Source organism: Marmota flaviventris, chromosome 4, assembly GCF_047511675.1.
Source record: "Marmota flaviventris isolate mMarFla1 chromosome 4, mMarFla1.hap1, whole genome shotgun sequence".
Taxonomy (NCBI): domain Eukaryota; kingdom Metazoa; phylum Chordata; class Mammalia; order Rodentia; family Sciuridae; genus Marmota; species Marmota flaviventris.
Window position 1 is genome coordinate 35,736,838 of NC_092501.1, and position 19,522 is coordinate 35,756,359.

The window sequence follows — 19,522 nt, forward strand, 5'->3', positions numbered from 1 at the left end:
AGACAGTCATGGTAACTTAGTAAGCCTGGGAAGCAATGCTGTTTTGGCAGAAACACTTGGCTCATAAATAATTTGCCCCATCCCTACTGCTCCAGCTGTCCAACTCATAAAAGAATCATTGAAAATTTAGGAATAGATGAAGAAAAGCTCTGAATAATAAATAAAACAAGTTCAAGTTATATTCATTTTCTAACTACCAGACTGGTAAAGATCAAAAAGTTCAATAATATAGTGCTGATATGAAAATGAATAAACAGGCACACCCAGGGTTTTAAACCAGTAAAAGGTCTTGAAAAGCAATTTAGCAATAGCTATCAAAATTTTAAATGCATACACTAGCAATTTCACTTAGAGGAATGTACTCCATAGGACTCCTGAAACATTCTGTCCTTAGTCTATACAAAGACTAAGGACAATAGTGCAAGGATAGTCATTGCAACATCAATCACAAAAGACTAGACACAATTAAACATCCCTCAGTTTTACTTAAATAATTATGATCCCTTTATATGATAGAACATACCAACTTTTTATAGGGAAAAAAGTTCATCTCTAATTGATTTTATGGAACAATCTCCAAGATTACACTGTAAGGTGAAAAAAGCAAGGCATCAGATGGGAAGGAAAGGAGACAGAGGGGAGAATGAAGGGAAGGACTAGGTAAATAATATTTTGAAAAGATACATAAGAATCTCAGTAATAGACACTCTCCTCAAAATAAAGCTAGATTAGGTTACTTTTTCTTATGTATTGCTCCTTTCTTCCCCCTCTCCTATAGAAGTGGCTGATTAAACAATGAATTTGTATTTAAGTAATCCATTATAAGAAACTTTTCATTTCAAAGGACAGCTCCATTTGGCTCCTTCTGACACGGAGAACTTAAAATGCCCCAAACTGAGTTCTTCTGTTATTTAGCTTTCTATTAACCCAAAGTTTAACTGGTACATTTAAAGAGCCATAAAGTTAAGTGTTAATATTCAGACTATAAGGAAATGCTTTCTAAATCATTAAAAAGATGAAATTCAATAAAATTTTGGGATTAAGAATCTTCTAAGACCTGCGACCAAACGGCAGAAGAGGCCCACAGCCCGCCGGCGTGGTAGACACATCACCCCAATTGGAGGAAGGGCCCAGCTACCGCCCGCAAGGTAGGCAGACCGCGTATCCCAGAGAAGGGGCACAGCGGACCACCAGCCTAGTTGAAAGATCACCCCAATTGGAGGAGGGGCACAGCCGCCGCCCGCGCCTGCAAGGTAGGCAGACCTGCAACCTGGAGAACAGGCCCAGCGGCCCGCCAGCGTGGTAGACAGATCACCCCTATTGGAGGAGGGGCCCAGCCGTTGCCTGCAAGGTAGGCAGACCACGCGATCTGGAGAAGGGGCCCAGCGGCCCGCCGGCGTGATAGACAGATCACCCCAATTGGAGGAGGAGCACAGGCGCCACCCGCCCCCTGCAAAGGAGACTTTGCAACTATACAAGAGCAATATAAATATATAGGGGGAAAATTCAATAACACAACAGTTTCACCAAGCAGAAAGAAACGTGAGCAGTATGAAAAGACAAGGAAAGAAAGGACCACAAGCAATGCAGGTTAACTCAACTTTAGAAGAGGTAATACCTGCAGCAGATGGAATGTCAGATAAAGAATTCAGGATTTACATGCTTCAGATGATCTGGAGTCTCAAGGAAGACATTAGACAGCAAAATCAGACAATGAAAGATCACTTCAACAATGAATTACATAAACAAATCCCAGAAGCAAAGGATCAACTGTACAGGGAGATAGAGATTATAAAAAACAAACAAACAGAAATCCTAGAAATGCAGGAAGCAATAAACCAACTTAAAAACTCAAATGAGAATACTACCAGCAGAGTAGAACACTTAGAAGATAGAACATCAGACAATGAAGACAAAGTATTTCAACTTGAAAAAACATAGACAGCTCAGCGAGACTCTTAAGAAACCATGAGCAGAACATCCAAGAAATATGGGATAACATAAAGAGACCAAACTTAAGAGTCACTGGGATACAGGAAAATATAGATGTCCAAACCAAAGGAATGAGCAATCTGTTCAACGAAATAATACGAGAAAACTTCCCAGACTTGAAGAATGAGACAGAATCCCAAATCCTAGAAGCCTACAGGACGCCGAAAGTGCAAAATCATAAGAGATCCACATCCAGACACATTATAATGAAGATGCCCAACATACAGAATAAGGAGAGAATTTTAAAAGCTTCAAGAGAAAGGAAGCAGATTACATTTAGGGGTAAACCAATCAGGATAACAGCTGATCTTTCAACACAGACTCTGAAAGCTAGAAGATCCTGGAACAACATATTTCAAATGCTGAAAGAAAATGGGTTCCAACCAAGAATTGTGTATCCAGCGAAATTAAGCTTCAGGATGGAAGATGAAATTAAAACCTTCCATGGTAAACAAAAGCTAAAAGAATTTGCAGCTAGAAAACCATCTCTTCAAAACATCCTCGGCAAAACATTACAGGAAGAGGAAATGGAAAATAACAATGAAAACCAACAGTGGGAGGTAGTACAGTAAAGGGAAAAAATAATCAAAGAGGAAAAACAAACCATGTTAAGTAACATAAATAAACAAATATGGCTGGAAGAACAATCCATATCTCAATAATAACCCTAAATGTTAATGGCTTAAACTCACCAATTAAGAGACACAGGCTAGTAGAGTGGATCAAAAAAAAAGATCCAACAATACGCTGCCTACAGGAGATGCATTTGATAGGAAAAGACATACAAAGACTGAAGGTGAAAGGTTGGGAAAAATCATATCACTCACATGGACTTCAAAAACAAGCAGGTGTGTCCATACTCATATCAGATAAAATAGATTTCAAGCCAAAGTTAATCAAAAGGGATAAAGAGGGACACTACATACTGCTCAAGGGAACCATACACCAACAAGACATAACAATCATAAATATATATGCTCCAAACAATGGTGCAGCTATGTTCATCAAACAAACTCTTCTCAAGGTCCAGAATCTAAAAGACCACCATACAATAATTATGGGTGACTTCAACACACCTCTCTCACCACTGGACAGATCTTCCAAACAAAAGTTGAATAAATAAACTATAGAACTCAATAATACAATTAATAACCTAGACTTAATTGACATATATAGAATATACCACCCAACATCAAGCAGTTACACATTTTTCTCAGCAGCACATGGATCCTTCTCAAAAATAGATCATATATTATGTCACAGGGCAACTCTTAGACATTATAAAGGAGTAGAGATAATACCATGCATCTTATCTGATCATAATGGAATGAAACTGGAAATCAACGATAAAAGAAGGAAGGAAAAATCATGCATCACTTGGAGAATGAACAATAGGTTACTGAATGATCAATGGGTTATAGAAGACATCAAGGAGGAAATTAAAAAATTCTTAGAGATAAATGAAAACACAGACATTAAAAAATTCTTAGAGATAAATGAAAACACAGACACAACATATCGGAATATATGGGACACAATGAAAGCAGTTCTGAGAGGAAAATTCATTGCCTGGAGTTCATTCCTTAAAAAAAGGAAAAACCAACAAATAAATGATCTCACACTTCATCTCAAAATCCTAGAAAAAGAAGAGCAAAACAACAGCAAAAGAAGTAGAAGGCAAGAAATAATTAAAATCAGAGCTGAAATTAATGAAATCAAAACAAAAGAAACAATTGAAAAAATTGACAAAACTAAAAATTGGTTCTTTGAAAAAATAAATAAGATCGACAGACCCTTAGCCATGCTAACGAAGAGAGGAAGAGAGAGAACTCAAATTACTAGCATACGGGATGAAAAAGGCAATATCACAACAGACACTTCAGAAATACAGAAGATAATTAGAAATTATTTTGAATCCTTATACTCCAATAAAATAGAAGATAGTGAAGGCATCGATAAATTTCTTAAGTCATATGATCTACCCAGATTGAGTCAGGAGGATATAGACAACCTAAACAAACCAATATCAATTGAGGAAATAGAAGAAGCCATCAAAAGACTACCAACTAAGAAAAGCCCAGGACCGGATGGGTATACAGCAGAGTTTTACAAAACCTTTAAAGAAGAACTAATACCAATACTTTTCAAGCTATTCCAGGAAATAGAAAAAGAGGGAGAACTTCCAAATTCATTCTACGAGGCCAACATCACCCTGATTCTTAAACCAGACAAAGATACTTCAAAGAAAGAAAACTACAGACCAATATCTCTAATGAATCTAGATGCAAAAATCCTCAATAAAATTCTGGCGAATCGGATACAAAAACATATCAAAAATATTGTGCACCATGATCAAGTAGGATTCATCCCTAGGATGCAAGGCTGGTTCAATATACGGAAATCAATAAATGTTATTCACCACATCAATAGACTTAAAGATAAGAACCATATGATCATCTCGATAGATGCAGAAAAAGCATTCGACAAAGTACAGCATCCCTTTATGTTCAAAACTCTAGAAAAACTAGGGATAACAGGAACATACCTCAATATTGTAAAAGCTATCTATGCTAAGCCTCAGGCTAGCATCATTCTGAACGGAGAAAAATTGAAGGCATTCCCTCTAAAATCTGGAACAAGACAGGGATGCCCTCTCTCACCACTTCTGTTCAACATAGTTCTCGAAACACTGACCAGAGCAATTAGACGAAAGAAATTAAAGGCATAAAAATAGGAAAAGAAGAACTTAAATTATCACTATTTGCAGATCACATGATTCTATACCTAGCAGACCCAAAAGGGTCTACAAAGAAACTATTAGAGCGAATAAATGAATTCAGTAAAGTGGCAGGATATAAAATCAACACGCATAAATCAAAGGCATTCCTGTATATCAGGGACAAATCCTCTGAAATGGAAATGAGGACAATCACTCCATTCACAATATCCTCAAAAAAAAAAATAAATAAATAAAATACTTGGGAATCAACCTAACAAAAGAGGTGAAAGACTTATACAATGAAAACTACAGAACCCTAAAGAGAGAAATAGAAGAAGATCTTAGAAGATGGAAAAATATACCCTGTTCATGGATAGGCAGAACTAACATCATCAAAATGGCAATATTACCAAAAGTTCTCTATAGGTTTAATGCAATGCCAATCAAAATCCCAACAGCATTTCTTGTAGAAATAGATAAAGCAATCATGAAATTCACATGGAAAAATAAAAGACCCAGAATAGCAAAAACAATGCTAAGCAGGAAGTGTGAATCAGGCGGTATAGCGATACCAGACTTCAAACTATACTACAGAGCAATAGTAACAAAAACAGCATGGTATTGGTACCAAAACAGGCGAGTGGACCAATGGTACAGAATAGAGGACACAGAAACCAATCCACAATATTACAACTATCTTATATTTGACAAAGGGGCTAAAAGCGTGCAATGGAGGAAGGATAGCATCTTCAACAAATGGTGCTGGGAAAACTGGAAATCCATATGCAACAAAATGAAACTGAATCCCTTTATCTCGCCATGCACAAAAGTTAACTCAAAATGGATCAAGGAGCTTGATATCAAATCAGAGACACAGCGTCTGATAGAAGAAAAAGTTGGCTACGATCTACATACTGTGGGGTTGGGCTCCAAATTCCTCAATAGGACACTCATAGCACAAGAGTTAATAACTAGAATCAACAAATGGGACTTACTCAAACTAAAAAGTTTTTTCTCAGCAAAAGAAACAATAAGAGAAGTAAATAGGGAGCCTACATCCTGGGAACAAATCTTTACTCCTCACACTTCAGATAGAGCCCTAATATCCAGAGTATACAAAGAACTCAAAAAATTAAACAATAAGAAATCAAATAACCCAATCAACAAATGGGCCAAGGACCTGAACAGACACTTCTCAGAGGAGGACATACAATCAATCAACAAGTACATGAAAAAATGCTCACCATCTCTAGCAGTCAGAGAAATGCAAATCAAAACCACCCTAAGATACCATCTCACTCCAGTAAGATTGGCAGCCATTATGAAGTCAAACAACTACAAGTGCTGGCGAGGATGTGGGGAAAAGGGTACACTTGTACATTGCTGGTGGGACTGCAAATTGGTGCGGCCAATTTGAAAAGCAGTATGGAGATTTCTTGGAAAGCTGGGAATGGAACCACCATTTGACCCAGCTATTCCCCTTCTTGGTCTATTCCCTAAAGACCTAAAAAGAGCATACTACAGGGACACTGCTAAATTGATGTTCATAGCAGCACAATTCACAATAGCGACTGTGGAACCAACCTAGATGCCCTTCAATAGACGAATGGATTAAAAAAAATGTGGCATTTATACACATTGGAGTATTACTCTGCATTAAAAAATGACAAAATCATAGAATTTGCAGGGAAATGGATGGCATTAGAGCAGATTATGCTAAGTGAAGCTAGCCAATCCCTAAAAAACAAATGCCAAATGTCTTCTTTGATATAAGGAGAGTAACTAAGAACAGAGTAGGGAAGAAGAGCATGAGAAGAAGATTAACATTAAACAGGGATGAGAGGTGGGAGGGAAAGGGAAAGAGAAGGGAAATTGCATGGAAATGGAAGGAGACCCTCAGGGTTATACAAAATTACATACAAGAGGAAGTGAGGGGAAAGGGAAAAAAAAAAAAAACAAGGGGGAGAAATGAATTACAGTAGATGGGGTAGATAGAGAAGAGGGGAGGGGAGGAGCGGGGAGGGGAGGGGGGATAGCAGAGGATAGGAAAGGCAGGAGAATACAACAGACACTTGTATGGCAATATGTAAATCAGTGGATGTGTAACCGATGTGATTCTGCAATCTGTATACGGGGTAAAAATGGGAGTTCATAACCCACTTGAATCAAAATGTGAAATATGATATATCAAGAACTATGTAATGTTTTGAACAACCAACAATAAAAATTATAAAAAAAATAAAATAAATGATAAAAAAAGAATCTTCTAATAGCTTTCTCTGAAAAATGATAGACTACATATGAATTCATATTAATTAGCCACATACATATATGTGAAGTGTGTGTGTGTGTGTGTATACACATACATATACATTTTGTGTGTTTGTGCACACATGCACGTGTACCAGGGACTCCTACGACAAAGAAAACATATTTCCATAAAAATACATACATCTTTGCCTTTATGACACAAAGGGAATAGGAGGGTAGGGGTTCGCAGTGCACTGTAGCCCCTAAGCTTCTTTCATGGATGTTGGGATAATATACTTTGGAATTTTTGATTAACAGTATACCAGGGAGAGTCAGGCTTACAAAGGAAAAGAGATGATCATGAACAGTGGTTCTCAATGTTAGAGGTCACAAAACTCCCCTTAAAAAATGTACTAAAAGTGAAGATTACCAGGCCCCCATCTCCCATGATTCATTCAATAAGTTGAGCCTAACGATATGCATTTTAACAAATATCACAGGAAAATCTGAAGCTAGAAGACCATATCCTGAGAAAATGGCCTTGAATGTTACTCTATAACAGTGCCCTGCAAAGAGAAGGCATAGATTTGAGGAGCAGAGAAAAAAACAGTAGTTCTATTTTCATTTATTTCTTAATTCACTTTCCTAAAATTTGTTTTATATGTATATTTTGCAAAGCGCACTGGCATAATGGAACATGAAATACTTTCAAGAAACAGACACATACTGGAAAAGTAGGCTCAATATTTCTTTAAACTGATAGGGTGCCTAATCTAAGCAGTTCAGAGTCTACTGGAGTAAATAACCTGAGTTTTCCTCTATCCTGCTCAGTTACTTTAATCTTAAATGGGAATAAATGACTTGGAAGCTCCTAAACGTACCAGGCAACTCTCTATCTCTCTGTAATATTCCACGGTTGTCCCTGATCCCAAGGAGGCATGGCCAGTAGATCCACTCTCTGTGATGATCTTTAATCTTTGCCTTATCCCCTGGAGAAGCTAAGGGAACAGAGTTTCTTTTTTATGAGACATCTTCCATGCTGTGGAAAACAGTATGCTATTTCCTGTGGAAATGATGCTATTTAAAGTGTTTAGATTTTATACCAGAAAATATTGATGTATACGTGTACTTGTATATATACATTTTTATTTATTTTTAATTACTTAATAAGTAATTACTTATTAAATGTACATATACAAGTACACATATATATCAATACTTTCTAGTATAAAATCTAAACACTTTATGACTCATATTAGAGACCTAACTTTTAGAATATCAAACCTATCTGAATATCCATTAAAATTCTGGGTAATAAACTTGCATAGAAAACAAATCACTTATGGAAAGCAACCTATCAAACAACATACTGCTTGCACCTGACCTGACTATAAACCATGAAAAACTTAACAAAACCTTTATAATGAGAAGGAAGATATCTTTTTAAATTATTTTCTCCAGGAAATAGGAAGAATTCTAACTTCAACTGAAGAATGGGTATGATTTACATGGAGATATTCCAATTTTAAAAACTGTTCTCATGTAACTTTTGGAATATCAGTCAATTCCAAACAATTACTGTGTGAATTTTTTATATTTTATATATATCTTCCATTTCCAAAATATTTCTGACTGTTCCATCCATCACCATAAAGCATTTTTTCAGCAAGTTCAAATTTGAATAGTCTGAGAAAAAAAAAGTAATAAGATAAATGAATAAGATAAAACTGCCATATATATTTATAATCTAAAATCTAAGTCCTACCTCTATTACATACTTGCTGGGGTATTTATAGCAAATCATTTAGCTTAAGTCTCAGTTTTCACTTCTATAAAAAGGGGATAGTAGTAAATACTCAGCCTAATTATCCTGAGATTGCTGCATAAGTTAAAGAAATAAACACATAAAAGTCTTTGGAAGGTTCTATAAGTACATTTTTTCTAGCTAAAATGTTACTTATTTTGTTTCCCTAATCACTAGTAAAGGGTCATGGAAACATAAATTATATGATCTTCAAAATTAATTCAGAAATCAATTATAAAACAAAAAACATGGTATATGATCAACTTTTTTAGTCTATGCAATGGCTGAGTTACTACTTAATAACAAAACTAAGTTGCAGTTGCTTAACAATTTTGCAAAGTCCATGGTCCTCTTTATACAGTGATTTCAGTAATGAATCACACTTTACTTGTGGAACCTGAAAAATCAAATATCCAGACTCAACTGTAAACCTACTGGTAAGGATGAAACATGACTGATTTAAAACTTCCATAGAGATCTTTGATGTCTAAAAACTACTCTACTCATCCCTTTAACTGAAACAAAGTTATTGAGAATTACTATAATTTTGCATTTTATAAAAATGCTACCAAAAGAGAATAGGTATCTATGGATAAGTTTTGGTGTTTCCCTCCATTTATATAATTAAGAATTCACAGTGTTCCTTAAAAACTAAACCTATCACACATCAGACTCTAGTCAATAGCTCCATCTACTAGATAAAGTTAAGACAAACAACAACAAAATTACAATTTTAGAACAAATTTTGCTTAAAAAAGAACAGAGGTAAAATTAAAACATCTAAGACCAGTATTTTTTTTTTCCCCTTTGGCAGATATACCTCTGGCAGATGAATCCTTTTTTGAGCATAGATAAAGATAACTTTCCAAACTTTCTAAAACATAGTTATACCTCATTTTACACATTGAAACATATTCCTGAAAAACGACATTACAGTTGATTTTTTTTCCTTTACTATAATAATTGAAAATGCCCAGGGTCATCTATCTCAAGTTGACAAAATGAGTATACATGTTAAGCTCCTTTCTTTCCTGCAAAGGTACCAAAATGGCAATTTTAAAAGTCAAAAGGAATTCAATTCATAAAGGCTCTCAGAATAGCAAAAGAAATCATATTAGCAGATGATAGATTATGAAGAATTTCTGGAAGACTAAAGGCTGACAATCATACTGGCATATGGGCAGAACCTCAGAGCATGCAAAGGTAGAAGCTGAAACAGAGGGTGTAGCTTTCATGTCCTTTTCTTCCATTTTCGGCAACAGTTGAATAAGAAGGGCAGAAACTCAAGTGATTTTAGAGCTAGAGGGTGATGGACCAATATTTATCCAAGAGAAGTTTTGAATGAATGTAGCAAAAAGAAAGAAACAGGAGAGTCAGTCATGATGTCACATGCCTATAATCCCAGCAACGGGAGAGGCTGAGGCAGGAGGATCTCAAGTTCAAGGCAAGTATCAGCAACTTAGAGAGGCCCTAAGCAACTTAGTGAGACTTTGTCTCAAAATAAAAAATAAAAAGGGCTTGGAATGTGGCTCAGGGATTAAGTGCCCCTGGGTTCAATCCCTGGTACCAAAAAAAAAAAAAAAAAAATCAACAGGGAAAAACTCAATGGGCTCTTTCAAACTGAGCCCATAAACTGTCTAGATAAAACAACACACAAAACAAAAAAACCACACATCCCCTCAAATATACCTCTGAAATTCTAGAGCTCAACTGTAAATGAAAAATCCTAACAGTTTTCAGATGGGATAAAACATGTCACCTGCAAAGGCATATATCAAATTTGTTAAATGGAATTCGTTTCTTTTACTTAATTGTTACTTACATGAAATAGTTTTTCTGTCTTTGGAAAAACTGCAACAATATCATACAGCCGGACTCTTGAAGAAGTAGCCCTCTAGTGACAGAAGAATGTTATTAATACAGTAACAAAAAATATACATACATGGAATTCTGCACAGTGATCTAGCTACACTTACATTTCAATCACATAACACTTCTAATGTGCTACTGATTTTTCTGTTTTGCTTTGTATGTTGGCAGAAAAGCACATGAGAATTAGGTACTAACACCTAACCCACTAATCATCCTCCTCCTTCTTACACTTGTTATGCTTTAAATGTACACCAGTTAACATTGCTTTGGACATTTGGTTTATTAAAGATGAATCTAAATCATAACTCTAATCTTTAAGTTATCTAAACCAATGGAATGACAAGTTATTAATATTCAAAATAAGGCACGGCAATGCTAAATTGTGGTCTTCCCTATCTGTAGACCAAACATTGTGTCTGACATACAGCACTGTATCCACTATTTGATCTTACAATCTAGTGAATGAGCTTGCCAGACATTCACTGAGCACCTACTATGTGGATACAAAATCACTAGGACATAAATTTGTCCTCAATGGAATTCACCTTTTTTTTCCCAAGACAAAAAATATACAAGACTAAGTTCATGTGTACTATGCAATGTATGTGATACAAAAAGAATAGCATCAAAAAATATAAATACAAATAAACACCTGAGAGTTCTAGGACAGGAGAATACATCAGTAAAGACAGCATTATTGTTTATAAAAGAAAGTCTCAAACCTATAATGTATGTATCTAAACGTGAAAAGATTGGAAAATATATATTCAAATGTACAATCTTTGAATGCTAGAATAAAGTGTGATAGCTCTTCTTTGTATGTTGGTACCTTTTAAAATTTTACAACCTCTTCTTCATGAAAAGGCAAAGCATAATACAAGTTAGACCAAAGTTTAAGAGAAGCAGCCAGTGCCTTGCTTAAGCAGGTAAGAGGGCATACTGGACAAACTTGGGCTAAGATAGGGCAGGTTAAAGGTTCTGGAAAAAGCTAGGATCAGGATTCTCTTCTCCACTTGCCCATTTCCACTTGGGATGGGGGACAAAAAGGAGCCACTAGGATGTTCATGATAACAAGAGTAAATCAAAGTCTTCCCGTCCTATCAAAAGTCAGTTCTATTTATGTCCATCTGGACCTAGAGAACCAAAATGTTACCTTATAGCTGTATAAAATATCAAAACTGGGCTTCTCACAAGTTCTTTTGTCAAGTGTTATAAAGTGAGTCGGTCTGTCCTTCATCATTCCTGTTCCACCATGGAAGTGTCAGTTCTTGCTAAAGATAAAACAGCTCACCTTCTCAGGGATTCATTTTCTCTCTCTCACACGTGATGATCTTTCTTATCACATGAATCTCTCCCATTTAACAAAATCTTTATATATATATAAAGGGGTCAAATTCCTATGCAAAGTCAGCAGCACACACTATTTGTATTTTCTTCTATCTCAATCATATTGATGGAAATGGTTTCTGCTAAGACTGCCAATGACTTTCTCATGAATAAATCCAACTGACTTTTTTTAAGCCCTTCTCCTGCTTGACTACTCTGATATATTGATGCTACCTACTCACCTTTTGTTCCTACTTTCCATTTTCTTTCCTCATTGCTTCCTACTTCTAGGGTAGTTCCTTTTCCAACTTCAATCTTGGTTCATCCTCTGTTTCACTATTAAATGGTGAAGTTCCTCAGGACTGTTCTAGATCTCTTCTTCCCATATCACACTCTTAGCAGGGAGTCTCAATCCTCCCTCCTTCGTGCCTCTCAAATTCCCCCCTCCTTTACTTCCTCTAATATATTCTCTGTAAAGCAAACCCCATAATCTTGTTCCCTTGGTTAAAGGCTTCAAGGACTTCCCACTGTTCTTGGAATCGTCACCTAAGCCTCCCTGCCTGTTTGCATTGTACCTCCCTGCCTCCTGTTAGGAGGTAGCCAGCTCACAAGGCTCAGTCCTTCAGGTCTTTTCTCACTTCCTAGAACACAGTTTTCCTTTGTTTTAGGGCATTTGTATGCTGTCTGCAGAAACACACTTTCTTGCTTGGCTCCTAGGTAACCCTTACTGATTCTTCTGGCCTCAGTTTGAATAAGTTATTAAGGTTATACACTCCCAGAGCATCCTTTATTTGCCACTTCCCCTTTAAAGGTATTCCTCACGTCTGAAATAATTAATTGTTCAGTGCTTATCAATTAAACTTATAAGCTTTATAAGTTCAAGGACCATGTCTGTGTTATTCACAGCAATATTCCCAGCACCCACTTTATGTCTGGTTCATATGATGAGTTCAATGACTAATAGTTGACATGGAATTCTTAATTGTGTTATCTTTACACATTCACCACAAGTAACACATAACATGTTATACTGTGTGAATTCTAAGAATAAGGAAAGCAGGTAAGTGTCATGAATGTGGTGGGGAGATGTAAAAATGGGGTGAGATGAAATGCAACAATGTTTACCATTCAATACAGGTTACAAGGCCAAAAGAAAAGGAAAAAATAATTAACTTACCAAAACATTGCAGTGAGATGGATCGGTAACTATAATTGTCAATCTCGTTAAAATTTTAATTGGTCTTGATTTTCCCTATAAATAAAAATATCAAAAGCATAAAAATAAAACTGATTTTCCTCTTTACCAGCAGAAAGAACTCATTAAAAGGGACTAGCTATAAGGAATAGAAAAGATCAATAAAGCCTAGTTCTCTGAGTTTATAATTCAGAAAGATAAAAATATGATGTATGCATATCTAACTATATAATGAGATAATTTAAAAGTTGCAGGACTTTAGGAAGGAAGATTAACGAAGAAAGAAGTACCAAATCAATAGTAAAAGATTATTTCAGGATATTATACTTCTTAAACAACAAAAAACCTACCTGTACAATTGGGAAAGTTGGGAAGAGGTCAGAAATAGCTATGGGTTTCTCAATTTCCTAAAACAAATGACAAACAGTCATCTTAGATTGTACATGTTAAAGGTACAATGCAAAATGGAAAACTTGACATGGGGTTCACATACATTGTTTTAAAGAAAGAAAGCTAATTTCTTGTATTCAGGAGACTACATAACCTCTTCTTTTTTTTAAGGAAGGAAACAAAAGATCAGAGAAGCAGCTAAGAACATCAGTGAATAAAAGGGACAAAAACTAATTTTTAGGCAGAAGTAATCTATAAGATAAAGTTGTTGGCCTAAAGAGAAATATACATTTACTAATGTGCTTAAGAATTTAAGACAATAAAAGATAAAATATTGTAATAACAGTTTAGTTGATAACAGTGCACTTTTAAACATTATTGACAGTGACTTAAATAACATCAAATCAACTTTGTGTACTTACACCATGGCAAAATACTTCACAAAAATCTCAATCATTTTATACAAATAAACATCAGCTCAACTATTAACATAAAATAATAGTACACAAAGACAGTACATTTAAGACAAATGCTTATCTGCAGCTTCCATGATTCCAGGATGAACATAAATAATATCTCCTAACTTACTAACTTCAGAAATCTTATTTTACCTGTTTTTTTTCCTTAAAGTCAACAACATGATTGATGGCAACAACTGAATATCCAACTGAAAAGAAAAACAGAAATACTTAAGTATTTTCTTTCCTATACATACAGGCCCATTCTGGTTCTATGCCAAGACTAGGAGTGCTCTTAAACACTTTGCTGGGATCCAACTTGATCACAAAGAAGTTGGTCTCTTCTGTGAGCAGGTCCGTGTTGTAGGTGATGGGTTTATACATGCTGAACTACTGCTGGAAGGTAGAAATGGGAGAGAGGGTCACAGTTTAAAAGCATAATGCCATTCATTGTGCTCTTTAAGAGGGTATGGGGGTTGAGAGCTGAGGACAAAAGAGAAGAGAATATAGGTTGAGTATCCCTAATCCAAAATCTAAAACTTTTTGATTGTTGGTAAAGCCTATGCAAATATTTCAAAATCTGAAAACCTCTCAAATTGAAAACACTCTGGTTACAAGCATTTTTGATGAGGGATTCTCAACTTGTATAAGTTTACATGAAAAACTGCCTTGAAACATCTATTAGCTCTTCATTTATGCAACACAAACACGTGGTCAGACACACAGGTTTGAATCTCAGTACTGGGAAATAAAAAAAGAAAAAAGGAAAAGAAAAGGAGGCAGTTTAGCAAAGCAGTTATGGTGGGAACTTTGTCTCCTTTCAAATCTAAGCTGTCTCCTTTCAAATCTAAGCACTACCTCTTATAAGTTACTTAATTGTAGTTTCGGTTCTTCATCTGTCAAACAGTGATAATAACAGCACTCATTTCATATGCTGATCATAAGAATTAAATGAGATAATATACAAAAAGTATTTTATAACACTGCTAGTCACATAGTCAGGGCTTTCACTACTATGACGTATTGGTGGCATGATACTAAAGCCTTTTAACTTTGTGCTCTTTCTAATCAACACTCTCTTTCATGTCCCTATGTTCATTTTCATCACACCAAGTTAACACCTTTCACTATTACCTTTAGTATCATTCATTTCTTTTGCTTTTCACCCTATTTCCTCCCTCTCCTAAGGACAGATGGGAGTGATGACTTCATCACACCACCACCCACTTCTCCTTTTCAGCTGCCTACCATCAGCAGATTGGGAATTCTTTGAGGCCAGCAGCTTGCTTTACCTTCCTCCTCACAGTTAACATTGCTCTGGACATTTGGTCTACTTAAGATGCATCTAAATCATAACTCTAATCTTTAAGTTATCTAAACCAATGGGATGACAAGTTATTAATATTCAAAATAATGCATGGTGATGCCAAATTGTGGTCTTCCTATCATCAGTTTTTCTAACTTCCTTCTTTCCTTCCTCCTTCACATATTTATGGAGCCTTCACTACTTGACAGGCCCTAAGCCAAGTACTGAGCACACAAGGTAAATAAAACAGTTCTCATCCTATGTTTCATTGGAGAATTAAGGCAATTAAACAAGTCATCATATGTAAATAATTTTTTGTTGTCATTAAGGAAAGGTTCTATGGAAAACCCAGCAGAATGAAACATGGTTGCAGGGTGGGGGCAGAAAAGAGCCCCTGGAGAAAGCAATATTTAAAAACAAAAATATTCCTATACTTTGGTCTTTGCTTTTCACCCAGTCAAATCAACCAACCATACTTCCTTCCCATTCTTCTTTACCACTCCCAAGTCTATGCTAAAATTTTTTATACCATTTAGGATATCATTTGGTTATTAAACAATGTCCTTGTTTTTCAGAAATGTCAAGAAAACTGTTTTCCCACAAAACTTTCTCCTAAAGTACTCTTCATCTGGCATCTTAGGAGTAATTCCCCAATCAGTCTTTGGTGTATTTTCTTAAATTCATATATCTTATATCTGAAGCTTATCTCTGGTTTCTTATATAACATCATAAACTAAAAATGGGGGCTTTGTCTTCTTTAGGGTTTAAAAATTTCCACAGACTAAAACATAGTCTTTTGCCTTTTGACTCATAAGTTGAAATGACCTTGTATTTCATATTTTTTTCCAGGTATCAGGGATTGAACCCAGGGCCAACTCTTTTTAATTTGAGACAGGGTCTCACTAAGTTGTTCAGGCTGGCTTTGACCTTGTGATCCTCCAGCCTCAGCCTCCTGAGCCACTGGGATTACAGGATGCACCACCGCATCCAGCCTTTCATTTCATTTTTAAATAAACTACTATTATATGAGGGAGCTAGAAATTTAAAAGGGGGATCTCAAGAAGATAGAAGGGAGAACAGTGGAGTCAAGGAAGGAGATCAAAAGGGAGAAAGGAGGGATTAGAAAAGGGAGGAAATGTGCACATATGAATATATCACGATGAACTCCACTTTTATGAATAACTATAATGGCACCCCCCCCAAAGAAAAGAAACATTAAATAAATAGAAGGAAGACCAACAGAGTACAGGAAGTATATCAGGGGAGGAAAAAGGAAGGAAAAGCAGAAGTACTGAAGATTAATATGGAGCAAATTATATTTTATGCATTTATAATGATGTCAAAATAAACCCCACTGTAATATATAAGACAATAATAAAAGCATTAAAAATAAAAAAGAAATAGAGAATGACTAATACTGCACATAAATGACATGTCTTTCAAGCATATTTTAAACTGGGTGATTCTCTAAAGAAATCATTATAATGTTTCTTTTCTGTGTGTATTTTTAAAAAGATGTTCAGTTTGCTTACTCCACTCATTAACTGAGTAACTGTCATGTACCACTACCTGCTGATTGACTATATTGGGCATAAGGTAACAGAAGAATACATGGTCCATTTCTAAAGAAGCTCATGTATTCATTAAGGGGACAACATTAGGAAAAGATTCATTGAGAAGGTAATACTTGAAGTTACATCCAGGAAAATTTATTTTATAGAAACTGCTAAAAAAAATATTAGTGCTAAATGGTTCCAGGAATTATGTCTACCCTCTTCATTCTACTGATGAGCAAAGTACAGAGAGGAAATGTTAATTAATAGCTGCAATTGAAAGAGTCCTTTTTCTGTGGATACAGTTGAATCTTTGGATTCAACCAACCATGGTCAGAAAATATTTTTCAGGGGGTGGTGGGGTGGGGTAGGTAATGGGCTGTGACTGTACTATGCAGACTTTTCCCCCTTATAATTATGTCCTAACCAATGCATATACCAACTATTTACCCAGCATTTGCATCATATTAATTATTATAAGCAATCTAAAGATGACTTACACTACACAGGAGGATTGTGATGGTTTCTAGCGTCACTTCTGAGAAATAGCAATAATCAGCTCTCACAAGGACCTGAGACTGTTCTCTTAGGAATGGATGTTATTGCACCAACCTCTTTATTCTTTGATCTCCTCTATACCCATACTTTACAGTCTAAGAGAGATAAAACCCGTGATAAACTATAATAATTAAAAGAGTCTCATTTCTTGGGCTTTAGCTTCCCTTTGACTCAAACATGAATAACACTGACATTCTAGCCATGTTTCCCATTCTCTCCTGTCACGTATGTCCTGTGCCCAATCTACCATCCCTCTTAAGTATTACTGTTCCAAATTTTAAAAACTCCTATGTCCTCTCCATTCTCTGACTCTCCATACTCCCTGACTGTGCCCCAGTCTCCAGAACTTGCTTAGACTCTTTACTGAGAGTCAGAAAGGACTGATTAAAAGCACATTAGGAGTCCAGCCCTGGCATCTGCCACACTTCAGCTATGGGGCCCTACGAAAATCCCTTGTCCTCCTTGGGCCTGTTCCCTCAATATTACAAAAAAAAAAAAGGAACAGGACTGCTTAAAATTCCTCTAGAATCTTTTGAGTTTCCCACACCAGGGATTAGGGTAACAGCATCAGCTTCTAGTGACATCCCAGAGACCCCAGGAGATCTGAACGAGAACTGGCAGAACTATCGAGCGAGGGGTAGGCGCTGCGACCCGCGAGGCCAGGGAGACTCACGATGAGCGGCAGTCTCCACGAGTCCGCGCAGAGCCTTCAGGTCGGAACCCGCTCTTATGTCCAAATCTGCAAACACCGCCATGCTGAAGTTCCGTGAGCGCCCGCGCGCGCTTCTGCGCAGTCGTCGGCTTGCCCCGGGGCATGCTGGGAGTTGTGGTTTACCGGCACGGCCCGCCCCTCTCTCGGAATGACTACTTCCGGGATGCGCTGAGACTTTCTTTGCCTTCAAGCGCCAGAAAAATTAGCATGTTCAAATCAACAGATTCACTTCAGTCCTTCTTTGTCTTGTGAGAATGTTTGGTTCCTTCTGGAGGGGTTCAAATCTCCCAACATCCCTCTTACCATGTAGAAAGTGGGTTATTCAAAATGCACCCGTACGGCAGCGATTGGGCATTTACCACGAACAAGACATTTGCGCCGTGTAAAGAGTAGTAATCCAGTTTTCTTTCCTTTCTCCAAAGTCCATTGCGTTATAAAATAGAATTTTAAGTTTAAAGTAGATTTAACGGGAAGGGGTGTGTGTGTGTGTGTGTGTGAGAGAGAGAGAGAGAGTGTGTGAGAGAGAGAGAGAGACAGAGAAACACAAACTTTAAGACCTCAAAAAAGGACTGAAAGAAGTATTTTTGCAGTCAGAACTGATAAGCGCTTCTCTGTTACACCTAACAGCTTCCCCCACGAGATGGCAGGGCTCTCCCTAGGATGAGCGGTGAACGCCAAAGTTGGCCTAGCCAGACAAGTTTGATAGTCACGAAACTGAAATGTTTTTACAGTTTTCCATCTGAAAAAATATACAAAGTATATACGACACACTCGATGCTTCCACTTTTCTGAATTTTGTGTAAATTGAAGATTGGTATATTAATTATCCGACAACATAAAATTGTGAAACTACTGTATAATTTACTGTCAGTGCTTCCCAGACTATCCGCAACAAAGGACCAGTCTCCTCCTCTCTCACCTGCCAGCATGTGGTCTCTTATGCATTACCAGTAAGCAGGTCCAACCCTTTGCGACTCCTCAATGTGACATCATCTGAACTGTCCCCTAACCAACTGAAATAAGAGTAGCCAGCTTCTATAGTGGGACGATGTATCAATGCTATTTCTAAACATTTTCACTTTCTGCATTTACTGATCACAAACAGTACACAAGAAGTCTTTCTCTTGTGGACCACATGTTGAGGTAGTACTCCTTTACTTATTGGTCTCAATTGGTTTTCTTATTGATTACACAAGAGAGTGTGAAGAGGAATCTGTTCCTGTGGAAGCATTTTTTTCCTCTTGAATGACTTTTGTAAAGAAGTAGTATTTTGTCTTTGTCAATACTTGATATTTCCTAAATAAAAATATTACTTGCACAAATGAAACAAGGTCAAAAGATAAACCCATTGCTTTTTATTAAAAAAAATATTGATTTTTGTGGGAGT

General features: G+C 36.5%; 1 protein-coding gene across 2 annotated transcripts in view; it reads right to left on the reverse strand.

The window, feature by feature from the left end:
• The window catches only part of Rpp30 (ribonuclease P/MRP subunit p30), a 36,476-nt gene extending 18,262 nt beyond the window's left edge, over positions 1 to 18,214 (reverse strand). The window contains exons 1-6 of one of the 2 annotated variants that reach the window (XM_027940007.2): positions 18,097 to 18,214; positions 14,160 to 14,215; positions 13,509 to 13,565; positions 13,141 to 13,215; positions 10,588 to 10,659; positions 7,843 to 7,959 (exon numbers count right to left, since the gene is read on the reverse strand). In XM_027940007.2, the coding sequence (XP_027795808.2) occupies positions 7,843 to 7,959; positions 10,588 to 10,659; positions 13,141 to 13,215; positions 13,509 to 13,565; positions 14,160 to 14,215; positions 18,097 to 18,178 (459 nt within the window). In that variant the 5' untranslated portion in view covers positions 18,179 to 18,214. The remainder of the gene's footprint in view (positions 1 to 7,842; positions 7,960 to 10,587; positions 10,660 to 13,140; positions 13,216 to 13,508; positions 13,566 to 14,159; positions 14,216 to 18,096) is intronic. The other variant, XM_027940008.2, reaches the window with a different exon arrangement.
• Between the last annotated feature and the right edge of the window lie 1,308 nt (positions 18,215 to 19,522).